The sequence below is a fragment of the Poecilia latipinna genome, unplaced genomic scaffold (genome assembly GCF_001443285.1).
Source record: "Poecilia latipinna isolate Pla-1442-1.1 unplaced genomic scaffold, P_latipinna-1.0 Scaffold83, whole genome shotgun sequence".
NCBI classification, from domain to species: Eukaryota; Metazoa; Chordata; class Actinopteri; order Cyprinodontiformes; family Poeciliidae; genus Poecilia; species Poecilia latipinna.
In genome coordinates, this window is record NW_015112699.1 from 515,636 (window position 1) to 535,324 (window position 19,689).

General features: G+C 36.8%; 2 protein-coding genes across 2 annotated transcripts; both read left to right on the forward strand.

Moving 5' to 3' along the window:
* The first annotated feature begins 243 nt into the window (after positions 1–243).
* LOC106938650 (hemicentin-1) lies at positions 244–10,512 on the forward strand. The gene is made up of 11 exons (XM_015020780.1): positions 244–402; positions 1,617–1,880; positions 1,960–2,286; positions 2,599–2,820; positions 2,924–3,148; positions 3,241–3,504; positions 5,393–5,659; positions 5,755–5,916; positions 7,133–7,336; positions 7,491–7,730; positions 9,422–10,512. The coding sequence occupies exons 1-11, from the start codon at positions 348–350 to the stop codon at positions 9,622–9,624; spliced, it is 2,433 nt and encodes an 810-aa protein (XP_014876266.1). The 5' UTR covers positions 244–347; the 3' UTR covers positions 9,625–10,512.
* Positions 10,513–10,971: 459 nt separating this feature from the next.
* Positions 10,972–16,689, forward strand: LOC106938660 (vascular cell adhesion protein 1). Its single transcript, XM_015020792.1, has 5 exons — positions 10,972–11,216; positions 13,403–13,675; positions 15,332–15,652; positions 15,765–16,028; positions 16,262–16,689. The coding sequence occupies exons 1-5, from the start codon at positions 11,177–11,179 to the stop codon at positions 16,384–16,386; spliced, it is 1,023 nt and encodes a 340-aa protein (XP_014876278.1). The 5' UTR covers positions 10,972–11,176; the 3' UTR covers positions 16,387–16,689.
* The last annotated feature ends 3,000 nt before the right edge of the window (positions 16,690–19,689 follow it).

The window sequence follows — 19,689 nt, forward strand, 5'->3', positions numbered from 1 at the left end:
TTTTTAAAGGTGTCAGACATCCACAAGAGACAAATAATATCCCACTGCATCTACAATGATAAGTATAAACTGAAAATAGCATATTTAAAGTGCCTGACTGTTAAAAATGATGAGTCTGTGTCCTTGTTCGCACACAAACAACCAAGGGTTTGTTGTGTGTGTGTGTGTGTGTGTGTCATAAGAGAATCAGAGCTGGCTGTATTTTTCCCCCTCCCTCTTCTGATGTGTAAAACCACTGGTCTCCAAGTGAGTTACCCCACAAGAGAAGCAGAGCAGAGCTGCAACAAGCCACAGAAGACACATTGTTCATACCAGGCAAGAAAAAAAAAAAAAAAACAACCAAACCAATGACTGAGTGGATATTATTTGTTCAACTATTTGTGGGGCTGCTTCTTATTCCAGGTAAGTTTTACATTCACTGATTTTGTTGTTGTTGTTGTTGTTGTTGAATGAATTAAAATGTAGTCTATGTGATATCTTTTCTTTTTTTTAGGACATTCAGTTTTAGATCATTTACTATGAATGTATCAAAATCCATTTAATTTGTATGAAAAACACAGGTGGTTATTGCTTTGCCAAATACCTGAACTATCTTTGAGCTAAAAATGTGGAACGTAACCAGAGGAATCTGCAGAACTTTATCTAAAAGAGAGCAGTGTATTATGAGATAAGGAGACTTGTATACAGCTGAAAAAAAAAAAAGTTTAGTTTCTGACAGTTAAGATAGTTGAAAATGTGGACAATAGCAAGTCTTAAAGCTCAGATTTAAAAGCAATAGCTGAATAAACCCTCTGTAACTATCAGAGCACATTCTGTGCAGTAAGTTTGACAAAATTAAACTAAACCAATAAATAACATTAGGAATTAGGTCAAGTTTTAAACTTGACCTACCAATGATCAATACTAATAAGTCTGTTTCTGCAACATTTTGATTACCAACAACTGGATTCATTTTAAGCTTGGTTTCTGCATTAATGTCAAAATTACTCAGACATGAGGCCACACTGTTCTTTCTTCTCTCTCCAACTGCAGAGCTCTGAAAGTGTTACTCCTATGAAAAATACACATGTATCCCAACTCATGAGAGTTAGAAAGATGTAACTAAAATGAAATGATTTTTCTGTGGATGTAAATTTGTAAAACATCCACTTTTGCTTTAGTTAAGTTTATAATGTCACTTTCATTGTTGGATCTGTTGGAGCAAAAATATTACAGTTGTTTTAGGGACGGCCAATCTTCTAAACCTTGTTTCTTCATTTTTTTTTCATACCCCTCACTGCCAATAAAATCGCTGAGTTTGAAAACCTTTTTTATTGTTTTTGTTCAGAGTACAAAATGTTGGTGGCAAGAATGCTATCATGTTCACTTTGGATTCTTTTTGGACTCTAGAAAACACTTGGCTTTTGTCTCATGTGAAGCATTTTTTTTAAAACTTTCTTTTAAAATATAACTTTAGTTCATGTTTCCTGTCCTATTTGCATTCCCATGGACTCAATATTCAGGACAATTGAAAAAAAAATGCTATTGAAAAAAATATTTAAAAAATCTAAATTGCAGAGACGGTTTGTGATGAATCATGTCAATAGATAACATGTCACTGTACTTTTATGTAACAGGTGAAGATGCCTCCTGTGCTATTGAGCTGACCCCACCTCGTGTTGTCGTGAAATATGGAGATCCAGTCTCAGTCAAATGCACAACATCAGCAGAGGAATTTGATGGACTCGGCTGGGAAGCTTCAGAAGGAGGCACAGGTCTTAAGGAAGAGAGATATGTGATGCTGACAGTTCAAAGTGTGGCAGAGTGGGACAATAATCCAATGTGCTTCATCACTAGCGGCACGAATCAATGTAGCACCAGACTTGGACTTGTTATCTACAGTAGGTCTAGCAGATTGAGCACAGACCAATTTAACACTTTAACAACTCCTGATAAAATAAACCTTTTCCTTTCTTCCAGCATTTCCAGAAAACATTAGCATCAGCTCCAGCATTGAATCCAGTGAAGAAATGAGAGAAAATGAAGAGTATATCCTCACATGTAGCATCCTCAACATTGCACCTGTTCAAAATCTCACCGTAAGGTGGTACCAGGGAAACCAGATCATCTACAGTGAGAATCTTACAAATAGCACAAAGAAACCCACAAACCAGACGTCTATCTTTCGTTTTACACCAACAAGACAGGATGACCGAACCACTATCAGATGCGAAGCACATATGGACTTGGGGCCAGAAGGTCCACAATTTAATGCATCTTCACGTGAATTAAGTATTGGAGTGAAGTGTAAGTAATGTAAATTGTATTTTACATTTTCGTTTGTCTTTCTTTGGACTCGGCACAATCGAACCAATTTACATAAAAATAAAATCAGTGTTGAATTAATTTTATGCTGCAGCAATGCACAACAAAAACATTATATAATCACCATGCTATCCAGATGTTTCACTCACCTTTACATGCTGGATTCTTGAAACACAGCAACCAGCATGCAATAAGAATACTTCACTGATGTGACAGGACCTTTTACAAAACAAAACCCACTTCATTTCCCTATCCTTAGACCCATGTTAAATTGTCTGTATTGTTCTATGCTAGTTGGACCTGAGATTGAATGTCACACCGTAGAGGTAGACGAGGGAGAATCTTTGGATGGGAAATGTAAAGTGACAGGAAACCCTGCTCCGAATATTGAGTGGCTGAAAGATGGACGTCCCAGAAGCCTGACGAATCCTCTGGGAAGACATGACTCGGGAACATATGAGGTCAAAGCAGACGGTCTTACCTTGGTTGAAAAAAGAGTCCAACTTAATGTGTTCTGTGAGTGTAATTCTTGCATTTTAAATGTCTTCTCCAAACATTTTAACCATTTTGTAGGTGGTGTGTTCTTAGTGTAAAGAAAGTTTTATGTTTTTCATTACAGACGGACCAGAGTGGATGTGTCCACATACATATACTGTTCAAGAACACACTCGACACAACCTCACGTGCAGTCAGGGCTTCCCAGAACCTACTGAGATCTGGTACAAAGAGGAAGAGGAGGTTCAACTTCCACACATCCTAACAAGGAGCAATGCGGGCCAGTACTCCGTCAGAGTTTCAAACAATCGGACAACTCTCAACTTCACAGTGGACATTGTTGTTCATTGTAAGCACTTCATAATTTGTTTCTGGTAAGATACACATGATGTGTGATTGTTTTCCTACAACTTATACATGGTCATTTGTTTTTTTCTGTAGACCCTCCATCACATATAGTGGAGCTTGAAGATTCAGAAGTTGAGGTTGGGGAGGTTTTGGGACTGAAGTGCTCTTCTGTAGGTAACCCACGCCCCAACTACTCCTGGATTTACTACAGGACTCACAATGTGAATGAGAGAACAGAAGATGGAATATCTCGCCTAATCATCAACAATGCCAACGGATTCAACATTGGTTCCTACACTTGCCATGCTTGGAATGAGAAAGGAAATGTCTCCAAAACAGTTAGAGTCACTGTCAAAGGTAGGTCCAATACAATGAAGGGGACTGATGCATGTAACACACAGAATATATCTAAACAGTCAAATAATGACTTGCTAGTTACAATGTTTTATATTGCAATTTGTAGGACTTAACAACGCACATAAAAATCTCCTTAATGTCCTTAAGAACATAATGGCTTTCACCTTATGCATCACTAAGATATTCATACTTTTTTTGCTGTTTCACAAACGTCAGTGTATTTATAGGGCTTTCTTTAGTTTGTATCGCAGATCAACTCAAGTGCTGCAAAGTTCTTTATAAATAAAACTGAAAAGTTTGCATTTCAATTCAGTCACCACAAATAATATGTGAACACTACAGTTTTTAAATCTTACTATAGAGTCCATGGTCTGGACTTTGACTGGGCCAGTCAAATACATGAATTTGCTTTAATTTAAAACATTTGTTTGTAGCTGTGGCTGCATTTCATAAATGTTTTTAAAATAATCAGCATCATATTCAAAGGCAAAAACAAGTTGGTCTTGTAGATTCAATTGTTTAATCTAATCTAATCTAATCTAATCTAATCTAATGTTTTTTTTTTTTTAATTCAGCTTTATATATATTGTGCCATTTCATAACAAAATACACCAAACATATCAAACATCTTTAGGCAGCTGAGAAAGAGTGCATTTTGAAAACATAGTAATATTTATGTTTTTGCATTTACATGTCTGCTCACTAATGTCTTTAAATGTCTGATTTAATATGTTTAGTCCAGCATACATAATATAATATAATATAATATAATATAATATAATATAATATAATATAATATAATATAATATAATATAATATAATATTGTGGCAGTTCTTGAAATATTTTCCAGGGAAGGCATTTAAATATTCCAGATTAGTCACTTTGAATCATCAACGCTTTATTCTGTCGCTTGTTTCTTTCCACTGGTAGTTTAGCAGCAACCAGCGCAGCTTGTTGCTGCTCAGCTGCTACATTTATAGTCTCGGTGGGAGTGTGTGGGCATGCCGTGTCTCTATGCCCAGTGTTTTTTTGGGGGGGCTGTCTTCCTCTCCGCCCGACGAGGAGCGGCTTGGAGCCTGTCACGGTAGCTTAGCTTAGCTTGTTGCTTAAAAAAAAAAGAAAGAAAGAAAGTCCACATACTTCCATTCAGTCCGCCTCTTGCTGTTTCCGTGCAGCTGAGGTGAAGCAGGAGAAACTCTAGAGGAGCAGAAGAGTAGAGGAAGCTGGAGAAATTACCTCTTTAGTTGGATTCCAATGGAGAATTTCAGCTGCCCTCGCCTGCTCTTAGTGCCTTTGATTTTACAGCTGTTGGCGCTTTCTAACGGGACAAGCTCCAGTAAGTCGTGGCTCTTAATGTGAGCACTTAAGACGTCATGTTTTCTTTTTGTGTCGGAGTAAAAATGTCTGGTTGCCAGTTGCTAAATTAATGTTGCCTGCGCGTTTAAAAGTTTATCGGGGAGCTAGAAGTATAAATATGATGGGACATATTCATATTCAGACTTGATGTAGATCAAAATACTACAAGTAGAAAATCAGAAACATACATTTTTTTAAAAAAAAAACGTCTTTAATGTACGAAGTCATAATTGTTTTTTTAAGCAATAACATCAAGCTTGATAACTATTATAGTGTGAGAAAAGTGGATTGTTTGAATATGACGCATTGAACTTATCAATACAGAATAGCTTAAGAATGCAGGGCACAGAATCCACCATGTAAGGGAGGGGAATATCCTTCCTGAGCTTTTTCCTGCTGCGTCCAGACCTACCATTGTATTAAGGCCCTCTTCGCTTTTCAACACCGTTTCATTATGCCACTCTACATGGAAATACTGTTATCGCAATGACTGTGGTCACTGAAGTGAAATAACATTCCCTGTTCCCACAGGTGCCAAGCAGGAATGCCCTATTGAAATACAACCAGAGACGATGGTGTTGCAATACCAAAGCAGCGGACAGTCTGCGGTCTGCAAGGCCGAAAACAATGTATCTGATAACAATGTGTACTGGCTGATTAGACAGAAAAATGGAACAAATACGGAAAACATAAGTTGGACTCCAAACACACATGAAGACTGGGACCCAAGTCCTGTTTGTTGTGCACAGGTTTGGGGAATTGGATGGTGTAATAAAACTCTACACTACATTCTTTACAGTAAGTAGGTCTCATTTGTGTTCTGTCCTGTCATATATATAAAAGTCATATATATATATATGACTTTTAATCGTTTTCATTTATCTCACCTGCAGAACTACCAGAAAATATCTCTGTGAATGGAACTGTGAACAACTCAGCATCCAGGGAAGAGGGAAGTAACATGACGCTGGAGTGTGAAATTGTGGATGTGGCGCCTGCAAAACACCTGAGAGTACGGTGGTTATGGCAAAGAGGGAATGAGACTATTGAGCCTGGTACAGGATTCTTTTATTATTATTATTATTATTATTGTTTATTGGTACAAAAGTCAACAATCTCAGCAAAGTACATCTTATCGTTTACCAAGGAGTCCTCACGGCTTTCTTCTCTGTTGTATTACACATTTTACAAACAAAATGCTTAAACTGGTGTGTAAAATATTTGCTGCCTGGCAAATAAAAGCTTTAAATCATCAAACAAACTATAATATCAGCAATAACCTGTGCAAATACAAGCAACAGAGAAAATTAAAATCCCAAACTGGCCCTATGTGAATAACTCAATTACTGGTTGTGCCACTTTTGGTGGCAACAACTACCATCTAATATTTGTGACATGTGGCAGTGTTTTTTTTTTTTTTTACACATTACTTTGGAAAAGGTTTCACCAACACAGCATATGCAGATACCAGTTTGCCCCCAAAGACCATGAGTTGTTCCAAAAATAGATAAATCATTAATCATCAACTTAAAATTAAACTTGTGTCAGTCAAACATATTTTTTCTATCGTTCCTTCAGATGTAAAGTTTGTTTATATCTTAGATGGGAGATGGAAAGCCCATGTTTGACCTGTTTTGCTTTTGTATTTTGTAGGTTTGTGATGCATTTCTACCCTAAAGAAAAAGATACACAACTTCGGATATCTCACAAATGAGACATTAACGTACATGAAAAAAAACTTTTAAGAAAACCTTATATTATAGCAGAAAGTATGGTGGTGACTGTTGGAAAGACTTGCAGTATTCAGTTATGCTATTGAAACCTATTGTGAGGAACCGCAAAGGTTATTCGAGGGAATGCAAAATAATTTTTTTTTTCCCCATGATGGAGTAGCTGCTTTTAGAGATCTTGTCCATGTGATCAGATGCATTCTATTTAAGTGATTTCTTGATCCTAAAGAAGAGACGGTGATTAATCTTAGCCACGGAGAGTGAAACTGAATTAAAAGTATGGGTAATCACAGTTCATTCATGATTTACTCAGGGAGGCCATTACTCCCAGGTTCGTTTGAATCGCTTTTTTTCCCCCCTTAAAAATTATATCCACATCTCAAAACCGCTGATTGTATTTGTTTAGGTTATTTTTGATCTCTGATGAATTGTTTGGTGACCTGAAACATTTAAGTGTAACAGAAAAAGAAAAAAAACAAAAGCAGAACTTTTTTTATAGCACTGTGGACTTAAGTGTTTTTCTTATCGTTTTATTCCTCAGATTCAGTGAGAATCATCAATAAGTCGGAATGCAGCTTTCCTGAGGATAAATTTCCTGTAACGGTGGTTTGCACCAGGAACATCACTCTGAACAGGACTCTCCATGGACTCCAGGTCAAATGTGAAGCTGAACTGAACCTGGGACCCGAAGGTCCTCAGCCTCCTCCTCTTATGACATCTGATCCATTCACACTCAGCGTCCACTGTGAGAACTACATTTACTTCATTACAGTCAGTGTTTAAAGGCTCTACTGATGGAGATTGTGTCACTTCAATTATTGGACAAAATACTAATTATAAGTCAAATTATCGGAATAAATGTCATTATCTCACATTTTCTCTCCTCTGTGTCTCAACAGATAAACCCAGGATTAACACTACAAAGCTTCCTGAATTGGTCCCAGTGATCAGTGGTTATAAAGAGGAGCTTGTTTGTGAGGCTGACGGCAACCCGGCCCCAACGGTCACATGGAATTACACAGCCACGGCGTTTCTTGGGTCAAATGGCATGCTCACTGTAAATGAAGAAGGCACATACATCTGCACTGCTAATAACAGTCTTGCCATTGTCAAGCATGAGGTTAAAGTCATTTTAACAGGTAACTAAAATCCTGTTGGAGAAAACACATTTTTGGAAAAGAGATTTGCTGCGATAATTTTAAAGCTCTGCAGGTTCAGAAAAAAAAAAAAACATAAAATTGAGGAATTTTATATTTCGTACACTTACTGTACGGGTCCTGTTGTTTGATTCATAGTGGTTTGCTTTAAATGAATCTTCAGCACAACTGTCAGACGTTTTCTTTGAAAGCTTATGAAGAAAAGTAATTTCACTTGCAAAACATGAATGTGAAAAATGTTTTTTAGGAACAAAGTAAGTAGGGTCCATCCATAAACCAAACGCATGCTGTGTCAGAACAGGACAGGTTAATGTTTGATGCGACGATGGTAATGTTTAGTGCATTAGTTTGTTAATGTCACAGCCTTCATGTTGCTGCTGATGATGATAGACCTAATTATATTCATCCTGTCTCCTGGAGCAGGGGTTTTCAATTCTAGGGCTCGAGGGCTGGCGCCCTGCAACCTTTAGATGCGACTCTGCTTCAACACACCTGACTCAAATACAGAGTTCATCAACAGGACTCTGGATAACTTGACTGCAAACTGAAAAGGTTATTCAGCCATTTTATTCAGGTGTTTTGGGACCAGAGACACATCTAGAAACTTCCAGAAATCGGCCCTCGAAGCCTGGATTTGAAGACCCCGGTTCAAAAGTGTTTTTAAACGTCATAGTATGCTTCTATGTCACCAGTCATATCACACCACCTGTCCAAAAGAAAAAAAAAAATCCCTCCCTGCCACATTATGTGGTCTTGGAAGAGATGCTAGTCGGTTATGACTTGAATGTTTGATGAAATCAAATCATAATCATGGTTTGTGGTTTAATTTTATTTAGCAGAACAGTAGCAGCAGGTTCTAAAGAGACTGTGTCTCTTTAGTCTTCACTTCTTACCAAAAGCCTAAGAAAAGAAGTTGTAAACGTGACAAGCTGGACCAGAGGGTTGCTGCTTTTTGTCAGGTCCAGGTTCAGTTACATTATTTGCTGAAAGAATGAGGTGAATCAGTTACCTGATTACGGCAATGCCAGGATTCATGGGTCTCAGATTGGACTCAAAAGACATTGCTTCTACACATGGATTGGTCAATGCTGTGTCCAGACTTTGGGATGTTCTAGAGAAGATTTTGTGCAGAGGTCCAACTCGTCATCTGTCCAAGATGATGAAACTGAGAGCATTTACTGTAAATGTCTCCTATACTGTACGGAGGCCACTGGTCTTCAGGTGTCTGCAGTTTGATTCTCGATCCAAGGACCGTTTCTCCAAGTTTTTCACCGTTTTCTGTCTGCTCAGTTCCCATCAGATTACAGTCATTAAAGGCTTGTACAATCAAAATCTAAAAAAGAAAAACTGAAATATATAAAGATAAACTTAATAGGCAAATTGTGCTGACCAGTAACGGACAATAAATTCTGCACAGATGTAGTTATGTGTTCAGAACAAAAACCTTACCTAGAACATCTGCTTCGAATGGCAAAAACAGCTTATTATTATTTTGAATAATCAGTAAATGTAGATTTTTGTTTTTCTTTGGGTGCTGAAAAAATAAAAAAAAAAGGTTTATGCATTTTCACACACACAAAAAATAAATTTTAAACCTCTTAACCAACAAGAAGTCTTGAATTTTAGTGTTGTTTTGTTTCTTTTGCATTAACATGTTATTTTTCTGCTTTCAGAGGACTACCTGCCCCTCCTAGCTGGATTTGTGGCTCTCACAGTTGTGGCTATCTCCATCATTTTCATCTTCATCTACTCAATCTACTACAAGAACACCAAAATGCGTCGCTACAGCCTTAAAAACCCTAAACTCAGCATTCACAACGGGAATGTGGCTCACAACGGCTGGGACATCCAGCTACCAGTCACCAAGCTGTCTTAGCAGCACTCCTTTCAACGGCACATGAAGGATATCCTCTCGGTCTGAATTCAGATTCACACTTGGAGCGGTTGAGAATAGCTTCTGCTGCTCATATTATTGTCGCATCTGCTTCTCCACATTTTATTCTTAAAGAAGTTTCATGCTTTTATGATGAAGGAAAAAATAGTCAGATCTTCATTTGTTTTACTGGATCAGGCAAAATGAAGAATGGGGTGAGAAGGGAAAAATTGACTGAGATGAAAGAGATGTATTTTTCATAAGAAAGGAGCGCGTTATGATTATTGTTTTTGCTTTGGTTTTGTGTGTCTTCGACCTTTCTTCAGTGTTTACTCAGTTCATTAAGAAACCAGGCAAAATTTGAGCATTTAAAATCAACGTAAAACTTAATTTGTCACTAAGAAGTTATATCCATTTATTTTTAACTGGTCTCAATAACTCAGTGAAGGTTGAGGTATATTCGGAAAACTTCCCTGCACTTTTGTGTTTTGCATACAATCTGCATCCTCCAACTGTGTCAGCCCTTTGTGAGTGGTGCCATACTGTGCTAGGCTCAAGCCTAATGAACAAATTCTCTTGTTCAACACTTTAATGTGTTTTTTGTTTTTTTTTTCTATGAGTGACTGCAGCCATTTGTAGCTTTTACATGTAAATTCAGGAAAATATTTTTATGTAAATGAAAAACTTTCTATTTATTTATGAAGAACAGTTTAACGTTGGCTTTAAAATTGGACTGCATGTATAAACGTTGCAGATAATGTTGGAACTTTAGCAGCCTCGATTGTGATATGTGAAAGAACAACACACTGTATACATTTGTGAATACTGCTGTAAATATTTACATTTGTGTAAATCGTTTTTTTTAACTATTAAACTTATGCATTTTCATAACACGTTGTCTAAAATAAATTTAGACAATAGAAAAGTACTTTAGTTTAATGTACTTGGGGGTTTCTCTATTAGCCACAATCATTTCTTTTAATCAAACATGCTAAGTGATTCAATATGCTTTTTATTTATGTTTACTTCTGTACTTGAAAGAAAACTAGAGCAACACAGGTGAAACGAAAACGTGCGTCTGATAAAAAACAAAACAGTTTTGACCTTTCAACACTTAGGAGGAACTATCTTTGGATCGTTAAAGCAACCGCAGATGCTGTTCCTCGGACGGTGTTCTGTTTTTCATGAACAGAACACCGTCAGCTGTTGTGAAAAAAAAAATCACTCCAAAACATTAAATTACCGTAAATTAATGTCACGAAAGGCTCGTTTTATTAAAATGTACTTACTACTTCTTGATACCACTGAGAAGCAAAGGGCGTGGGACTTACGCTTACCTGCTGCAACATGTTGTGAGCTCTGACTCACGAAAGGGAGCTTTACGAAATGCACGTAAACGCACCACATTTGCTTTTGCTTTCAATGATTCCCAGTGTTCTGAGACGGAGCAGAAGCGCCATACTGTAGCGTAATCTCTGCGGATCTAGGGAGAAGTTTGTGTCACCATAACCGTACTTCCCTTCGCTCTGAACGCCCAGCAGTGCCGAAAACCACGATGCGGTTGTTTCTGTTCTTCGCCTTTATGATCTACGCAGGTAACTAAACTTTCATTGCTGCTTTTCTTGACTGCTTCTGCTGATACAGTAGTTTACCACCGATATTGTCATATTAGCGCGTCGGTTTTCATTTCTCAGCCGACGCCCTCTTTCTAAGGAATACTCTGAGGTTACTCTTTATTACTTCTGAACTGGAATCATATTTTAATGACTACTGATTTCATAAGCCATCCAGTAGCTTATAGAAGAGACAAAACGTATGGAAAATGTATAGGTACGTAAACTTGCAGCGCAAATAAAGTGGTAAAAACTTGTGTAAGGCATGTCATGAACCATTGTCATTTATTGCATACCTTCAACAGCTGTCTTTAGTTATTTTTAATTTACACATTGCTGAGAAAGTGTGTTGCCTTTTAAAGAAACATGGATGTGTTAGGTAAATAATATGAGCATTGGGAGAAATTAAAATTACCCTTGTTTGCCAGAACTTCTTTTTCAAAGCACTATAGAAAACCTGAGAAAATCAAGTGATGCAGTTTGAAAAGTGAAATGTTGCTTAAAATAATATTTCAGCAACACAAACACTTAAGGATACTGGATATTTGATCACTATGTTGCTGTAAAGCATGCTGGGTTGAGTTTTCCTTTGGTTTTTATAGAAAATCATATAATTAAGGTGAAAACATGTTGCTCTCATGCTGCCATGTTGTGGATGGTTCTATGATTCAAGAACATGCCATAGCCAATGAAACCTGTAGTGATGCAGCATTCATATAGACAAGAATTTATTTGCTTCATTAAAATATTTTTATATCAGATCTTGTTATATTAGGACTGACCCAAAAAAGGCAGAAACATTTACAGACTTCTTTTTTTCCTATGCTAACGGTTTTTCGGAGTTTCCCTGTGAGGTTACCACATTCTCTAAGACAGCCATACCCAAAGGATGATGTTGCAACCTGCAAACCTCAGGTTGTTTTATTTTGTGGTGATATGCAGAATCATTTTTCTTCCAATTTTATAAAAAGCTTCAATTTTTCTTTTTCCTTCAGCAGTGGAGTCTTTTGCTCCAACTGTGCATATTGGAGCAATATTGTGGAAGGCTTCTTATTTTAAAACTGTACCTGCTCTTTCCAGGTCTTTTTGAAGCTCAGTATTTAATTCTAAATATTTGATGAGAGAAATCTTGATGTTTTCTTTATTTATGTTTTCCACTGTATAATCACAATGACTGTTGTTGTAAGTCCATGTATTTATTTCATGTATTTCATAATGATAATAAGAATTATTATTGGTAATTGTTATCACTGCTTCATTGATTTAGCTGTAAGGCTGCAGCTAACAATTATTTTAATAATAGATTACTCTATTGTTTATTCTGATTAATTGATAAATTGGATTAAAACTGGCACATTCTTTAGATTTATCATTTAACCACTTAGACTTTATTTTATGCAGTAGTAGCAGTTCAATTCAATTTCTTTTTTAAAATAAGAAAATAATTTTCTTGCTTTAGTGTATGCTTGATCATTTGTAGCAAAGGACGAATCTGCAGCTAAAAAAAAATACTTCTGACATTTACCTGTAAAACGTTTAGCTTATTCTACTTGACTTAACATCTATACTGCATAGGGCTATTCTGATTATAATTTTTTAATTTGCCTGTTAATAATTACATAGCAAAATGTGATCAATAGGAGTTTATTAACTCATTTTAATATTAGGGGAACCTATAAAATTTCCATTTGAGGAGTTCTGAATAGAACATAGTTACAGACTGGCATCAATGGGAGGATAATGTATGTTGAAATCTGCAAGCAAAAGGCTGCAGCCTACCTGTGGTGGAGAGCAGAGATGAGTTAGTTTGCAGTCATGGTTTAATAACTGGCTTTAGCAGTTGCTCAGGTGTCCAAAGTTACTAATCAGTCTTGCAGAATGGGTAAGTTCCCAAACTAACGACAAGAATCCTGCAGGTGTCCTAATAATCATTTGTACTGTTTTGTCTTAATTACTTCTCTGAGTGTTGTGTTATTTCAGCAAATGGCCTGGTTTTGAATATGTATACTCCAGTTAACGATTGATTAATTAATTATTGAATTAGTTGAAGATTATTTAAATTATAGGTTTATCAGTACTAATCCAATAAATCTTTAGCAGGGCCGTTTTAAATGGCTGTTTGTGCAGTAAAAACTTTTACTTAATTTATGTCAACTGTGTCCATCTAGGAAAGCGTGCACATGGCTGTGGAATTAAGTTCACTCCCCCGATGGTATATTTGGAATTTGGAGGTTCTACGGTAGCCAACTGCAATACATCATGCAGCAGTGTGGATGGGATTGGCTGGGAGTCTTCATTTGGAGGAACTGGCCTAAAAGAGGGACTCACCACTTTAGATGTGAACCTTGACAATGTTGACGACTGGGAAACTGAACCAAAATGTTATACTGCGTTCTCTAATGGTTCACAGGATATTCAAAAGCTACCATTTACTATTTACAGTAAGTTCGTCCATCCATCCATCCATCCATCCATCCATCCATCCATCCATCCATCCATCCATCCATCCATCCATCCATCCATCCATCCATCCATCCATCCATTTTCTTTACACCCTTGTTCCTTAGTGGGGTCGGGAGGGTTACTTACAGTAAGTAAGTTGATTAATAAATGTGACAGTCTTATGTAAGATGCTCACACACACACACACACATACCTATATATATATATATATATATATATACACACACACACACACAATGAATCTGGGAAGTATTCATTTGCAATCTTTACAAGTTGTATGAATATGAATTAATCTCTTATCCCATCATGACAATGTAGAAAAAAAGGCTGAGTGTTTTCTAAATTTATTAAAAATGGAAGAAAAAAAAAAATCACATTTACATAAGCCTTCACCATGAAAATTTAAATTCATGATCATCCTGATCGTCCTTGAGATGTTTCTACAACTTAAATGTAGAAACCACCTGTAGTAAATTCAGTTGACTGAAAAGGCACACCACCTGTCTATATAAAGTCCTACAGTGGACACTGCAGGTAAGATCAAAAACACCAATAATTGTATCAAAGAAATTGTATGTAGACCTCTGAAATACGATTGTCTTGAAGTAGAAGTCTGGGGAAGGATGCATAGCGGTGTGTGCTGTTTTGAAGGTTCTAATGGTCTTAATCTCAATGTCCTCCATCGTTCATAAATGGAAGACGTTTGGAACCATCAGGATTCTTCTTGAGCTAGTCGGCCATCTAAACTGAGAGATCATCAGAGAAGGGCTTTAGTCAGGAAGGTAACCAGGGTGTCCAGAGGAAAACCACTCCTCAATAAAAGGCACATGACAGGAGTTTACCCACAGGCCCTTGAAGGATTTTAAGACCCATAAAGAACCAAATTCTGTGGTCTGATGAGAACAAGTTTGAACGTTTTGCTGTGAATACCAGGCATCATGTTTGGAGGAAACATGATGCCTGGAATGAAGAATATTGGTGTCAGCATCATGCTGTGGGGATGTTTTGCAGCAAAAGGAACTGGCAGACTAGTCAGAATAAAGAGAAAAATGAATTGAGCAATCCACAGAGACATACTTGATGAAAACCAGCTCCAGAGTCATCTGGACTTCAGACTCAGGTGAAGCACACTGTAAAGATCTCACAGTGACTTCAGAACATCTCTGTAAATGTCCTGGAGTGGCCAAGCCAGAGTCCAGACTTGAATCTGATAGAACATCTCCGGAAAAATCTGTAAATGCCAGACAGACGTCTCTCATCAAACTTGATTGAACTGGAAACCTTTCAAGGAAGAATGGGTGAAACTGCCTAAAGATGGGTGAGCTAAGCTTGTGGCCTTATATTCAACTCGGCTTGAGGCCGCAGTTGTCAAAGCTGGGTCAACATATTAAGCAAAATCTGTAAATGCTTGCATAAATGTGATTTCTTGGTTTCTATTTTTAATAAATAGAAACTTACAAACTCACATGTTCATAATGGGGTATTTGCATGTAGAATTTTGATAAAAAATATAAATTTTATACAATTTTGAAATAACCAAATATGCTGTGGATACTTTTCATATTAATATAGATTGATAAAAAATACTGTTTATGTCCTAATTAACTTTTTTCCTGTATCACTTTTTGCTGTAGAAATGCCAGCGAAGGTATCTATGCCAAAGCCTCCGAGCCCTCTGATGGCAGATGATAAATATCATCTCTTAAAGTGCTTAGTTTTTGATGTTGCACCAGTAAACAGACTTATCATATCCTGGTACAAAGGAGATAAAATGTTCCATGAGCAGAAGTTTGAAGGTACCGGTCGACATCCAGTCAATAGGTCTGTTGAAGCAACAGTAGACATTGTTGCAGAGGATAACAGAAAGAAGATCTGGTGTGAAGCAAAGCTAGACTTACCAGCAAAACAACGTCCTCAGCCGATGCGATCAGAGTTGTATGAATTAACAGTTTACTGTAAGTTTGTCTATTCATCAAAAGGAGTCATTTTTGCAGCTAAATGTCAGTCTGTCTGTATTTTTAATTCCTCTTTTTCCTTCTCTTTACATAATTTAATGCTCATCATCAGATCCACCAATCCTTACTGAGCCTAAAAATGAGACCCTGGAAAATGTTACTGGCACAAAAATATCTTTGAACTGCACGGCTACAGGAAACCCTACTCCACGTTACGAGTGGCACTTTGCGAACGATACGCTAAAGTGGACCTGGGACCAAAATGCGACTGGGCCAATTTTAACTTTGGATTTCAGGACTCCAGGAGTCTGGAAATGTGTAGCCTCTAATGTTGTGAATAAAACAACCAAGTATTTCCACCTCAACAGACCTAAAGGTAATCACATCTCTCTAGCAATCCTACATTATCTTTTCCTTCTGTTGTACTGTTTGTCAATAACCCTCCATGCTACTGTTGTCTAATAGGTGGTCAACCGGAGACCACTGCTGGGGCTTCATGTACTCTTTGTTGTAATCCTTATTTTGGGATGTGTAGCTTATCATAAACAAAAGACACTATTCTTTTGCAAGAAAGAATGAGAATGTAACAGAAATTGTCATCTCCCACAGATAATTATACCATCATGGCAGCCCTGCTGGGAGTATTTCTGACTCTGGGAATTGTGATCATCATCCTCGGCGCCGTTTTTGTGACAAGAAGTGGATCGTGTACTATCCCAAGAACTATCTATTAACCTCCTCCCACCAGTCCAAAAGAAATCTGACTTTTGCATAATTGAATGTTGGATGGCTTAACTGTAAGATTTTGTGCTTGGTGAAACGTTAGTTCATTTTAGAACTGAGTGCTTTTATTGGTGGTGCATGTTCAGGGCCTGTTTGTACGTGCTTGGCTCTGTGCTTTTAGAAATGCTGAATTTGTCTTCTGCCTTTGAGATTTCCAAATTATTACCACTGTAGAAACAAACTTCCTTTTCCGGTTGCACTAAGGGTTTAACTGTGTTTCTTAACCTTAATAAAGCTCCACATTCACAAGCTTACTACGGAAATGTAGCAAACTTACTTCAGGAAATGATGGACGTTCAAAGTCTTCTCTGGGATCAGTTTTTCTTTTCGATTGACCCATCTGTATTTCAAGTTGCCATAACTACTGTGTTAAAGTGGTACTTTGACTTTTTGTGCCGCCTTGCTGCCCATTTGACACAAGTCTGGTTTATCAGATGCATGTTGTCATGTTTGCTGGTATAAAAAGGTGTTGCACACTGCTGCAACTAAAAGCACAGTACTTTTTTTCATCTCCCAAAAGTCAAACACCGTCTATTAGTGTTGAAATGTTAGCTTTTATGAAAATATTTTGTGAAGATTGTAAAGTGGTAGAGGGCTCTAAGTTGAAGCTCCTGCAACACTTGAAATACTGAGGAAACAAGTTTACCTATCACGACGGTACAAGCTGAATTGTCTGAACCTGCTAATAAAGTTTTCTCAACATTTCTAGTGTTGGTGGAGTTTTCGCCTCACCAGATTTTCATCCCTTTTTGTGCACCTTGAAACTTTACCAGAAACTTTAGTATCTATAATTCTCCAGCCCAATTTTCTGAACACGTTAAAGCACCATTTGGGACATGTAGCCTCTTTCACTCATCTGCAACAACCTCTCTCGGACCACCAGTTTCTCTAGACCAAACAAAACTACTGGATCAACCAGATATTTTCTTGCTGCACCCACAGAGAATCCAGAACATTTAAAGAATCAGGAAAAACTACAGCATGATCTTTATCCAGCTCTGGGTAACTTCTTCCTTTAGCTTATCGTATGGACTATGCTACATTTTTTGCTAATTAATTGATTTAAATGTCAATTAATGAATGTGGCTTTTTGAGTTTCCGTGAGGGCACAGTTTATGGCATAGGTATACCAAAAAAAAGGGTATACCTTTTTTGTATATGTGTTTTGTTCACATACATTATAACATTCTTACTTGAAGTTTGCTTGCTTGTTGTGCTGTTAAAAGCAATTGTTTGCACTTTTCAAATACCATTTTTAAAGAATGTGCAACAATATGTTATGATTTCATTCTTATCACAAGCACAGAGTTTTTTTTAATTCAAGCCCTGACTAAAAGATGGTTTGGAAATGGATAAAGCAAGCTAAGATTAACCTTTTAATGTGACTTTCACAAAGCCACATTCTTAATCCTGTTGAAAATATGTAGCCTATGCAGTAAAACCAGCTCTGTACCAGGGAAACAACCAGATTAAATTATCTTCACCTGCTGAGAAGAGTGCAAAAATTATAGAAGGAACCTGATGGGTTCAAAATGCATGTGGCTGAGGTGCAGCTTAGCTTTTTTTTCTTTTTTTTTTACAGCTCCAACCAAAGCAACTGTCGTCTCCTTGATTTGGACAGGATTATGGTTGTTAATCCAGCAGCAGGTAGTTTGTGCAGTTGATTTCAGGCTCATTTTGGTGCTAAACTTGCATAACCTTTCATCAAAAATCTTAGAATTTCCAGATTTTTAATGAAAAAAAATCTGGAAATTTTTTCATCATTGTACCCTCGTTGTATAGAGGATGAACATGTTGGATGTTTGTTGTATTATATTTTAACCTCGACTTATGACTTGTTAAATTTATGCATTTTCATTTAACCATAGTGGATCATATTTAAGGGTTTCTTTTTTGGTTTTATTTGTAATTTTTATTTTATGTTTGGACTCTATCTAACATATATTCAGTAACGTTACTCAGCACAACTTCATGCTGTGTGAATTTGTTTTATTATTGTTAATTTTTGGCACATGTACAAATCATGTGAGGTTCTGCAATTTAAGTTTTTCATTTTACTGTTTGCTGTGCTGCGCCTTGATAATGTTTATTTTGCACTGAGTAAACCTACAAACCATGCAATGCTCTTTTATATACCAACATGTTTTTTTTATGAAACAAAAAGCATGAAACTGATAAAAGAAAAAGATTTTTTTTGCGTGAAATCTAAGTTAATTAAAACAGTTTTGTTTTCATCAGTGTTCTTTTACATCGACTAAATTAAAAGGTTGAAATATTTTGTCATCACCTTTTTATGTTGTCAATAGCTCCAAGTCGAACAGATTCAACAAATGTTTCCTTTCCCCACTTTGTCAGACCCTTACCTCGCTCCATCAGCCTTACATAATTAAGCACTGAGTCATCTGCACTTATTAGATCCTGACATCAAATGTCAGGATATTATAGAGGAGTTTGTGTAATTTTGTTTTCAGCTGGTACAATAAAGCTTTTTTTATTATTATCATTATTGTCTAAAAACTGACTTAATTTTCTTCTGTCATTTCCAACAGACTTAGCTGAAAAAGTGAGTCGGTTGTTTTTGTGTTTTCTGTGTTGCTATAACAACCTGGCAGATGGGCTTCCACACTGTTGGAGTTCAAAGACAAAAGCTTTACTATCAGAATATCCTGTGAACTTGTTGGGGCATATCTAAAGCTATGAGTAATGTGAGAATGTGCACAAGTAGTCTGCACGTGTCCAAATTGCAGCGCGGGGGCCATTTTGCAGCACTGTCAATGATTTTATGTGGCACTCAACCATAGTTCAAGATTTACATAACTTTAGTCTGCAAAATCATTTGATTGTTGCAGATACAAATATGCCGGGGTACAATTCTCACTGATTAGAATATTCTATAGTTTCTTGTTTATGTAAACATTAAAATAAATGTGTTTTCACAACTTTTTGCAAAAAATAAAATCTAATTTTGTGTCTCTTCCAAATACTTTCAATTTAACATTCTGGCCCTTTCAGTAATACAAATAAAAATGAGGTGTGATGGAAATGTTGATACTTTTTTTAACCATTTGTTTACTGTTATATCTGCTGTATTTAAACTGCTGTATTTGTCTGGAAACGTAAAGAAGTTTCCAGACAAGGCGTAGGCGCTTCTGCAGCTGTGAAAAAAAATAAGAGAACTGAAATATCTTGTGCAAAATGCCTGTCTTTGCAGTTGCCATATTGAATGCATTTCCTGTACTTGCCTTTGCTGTTGA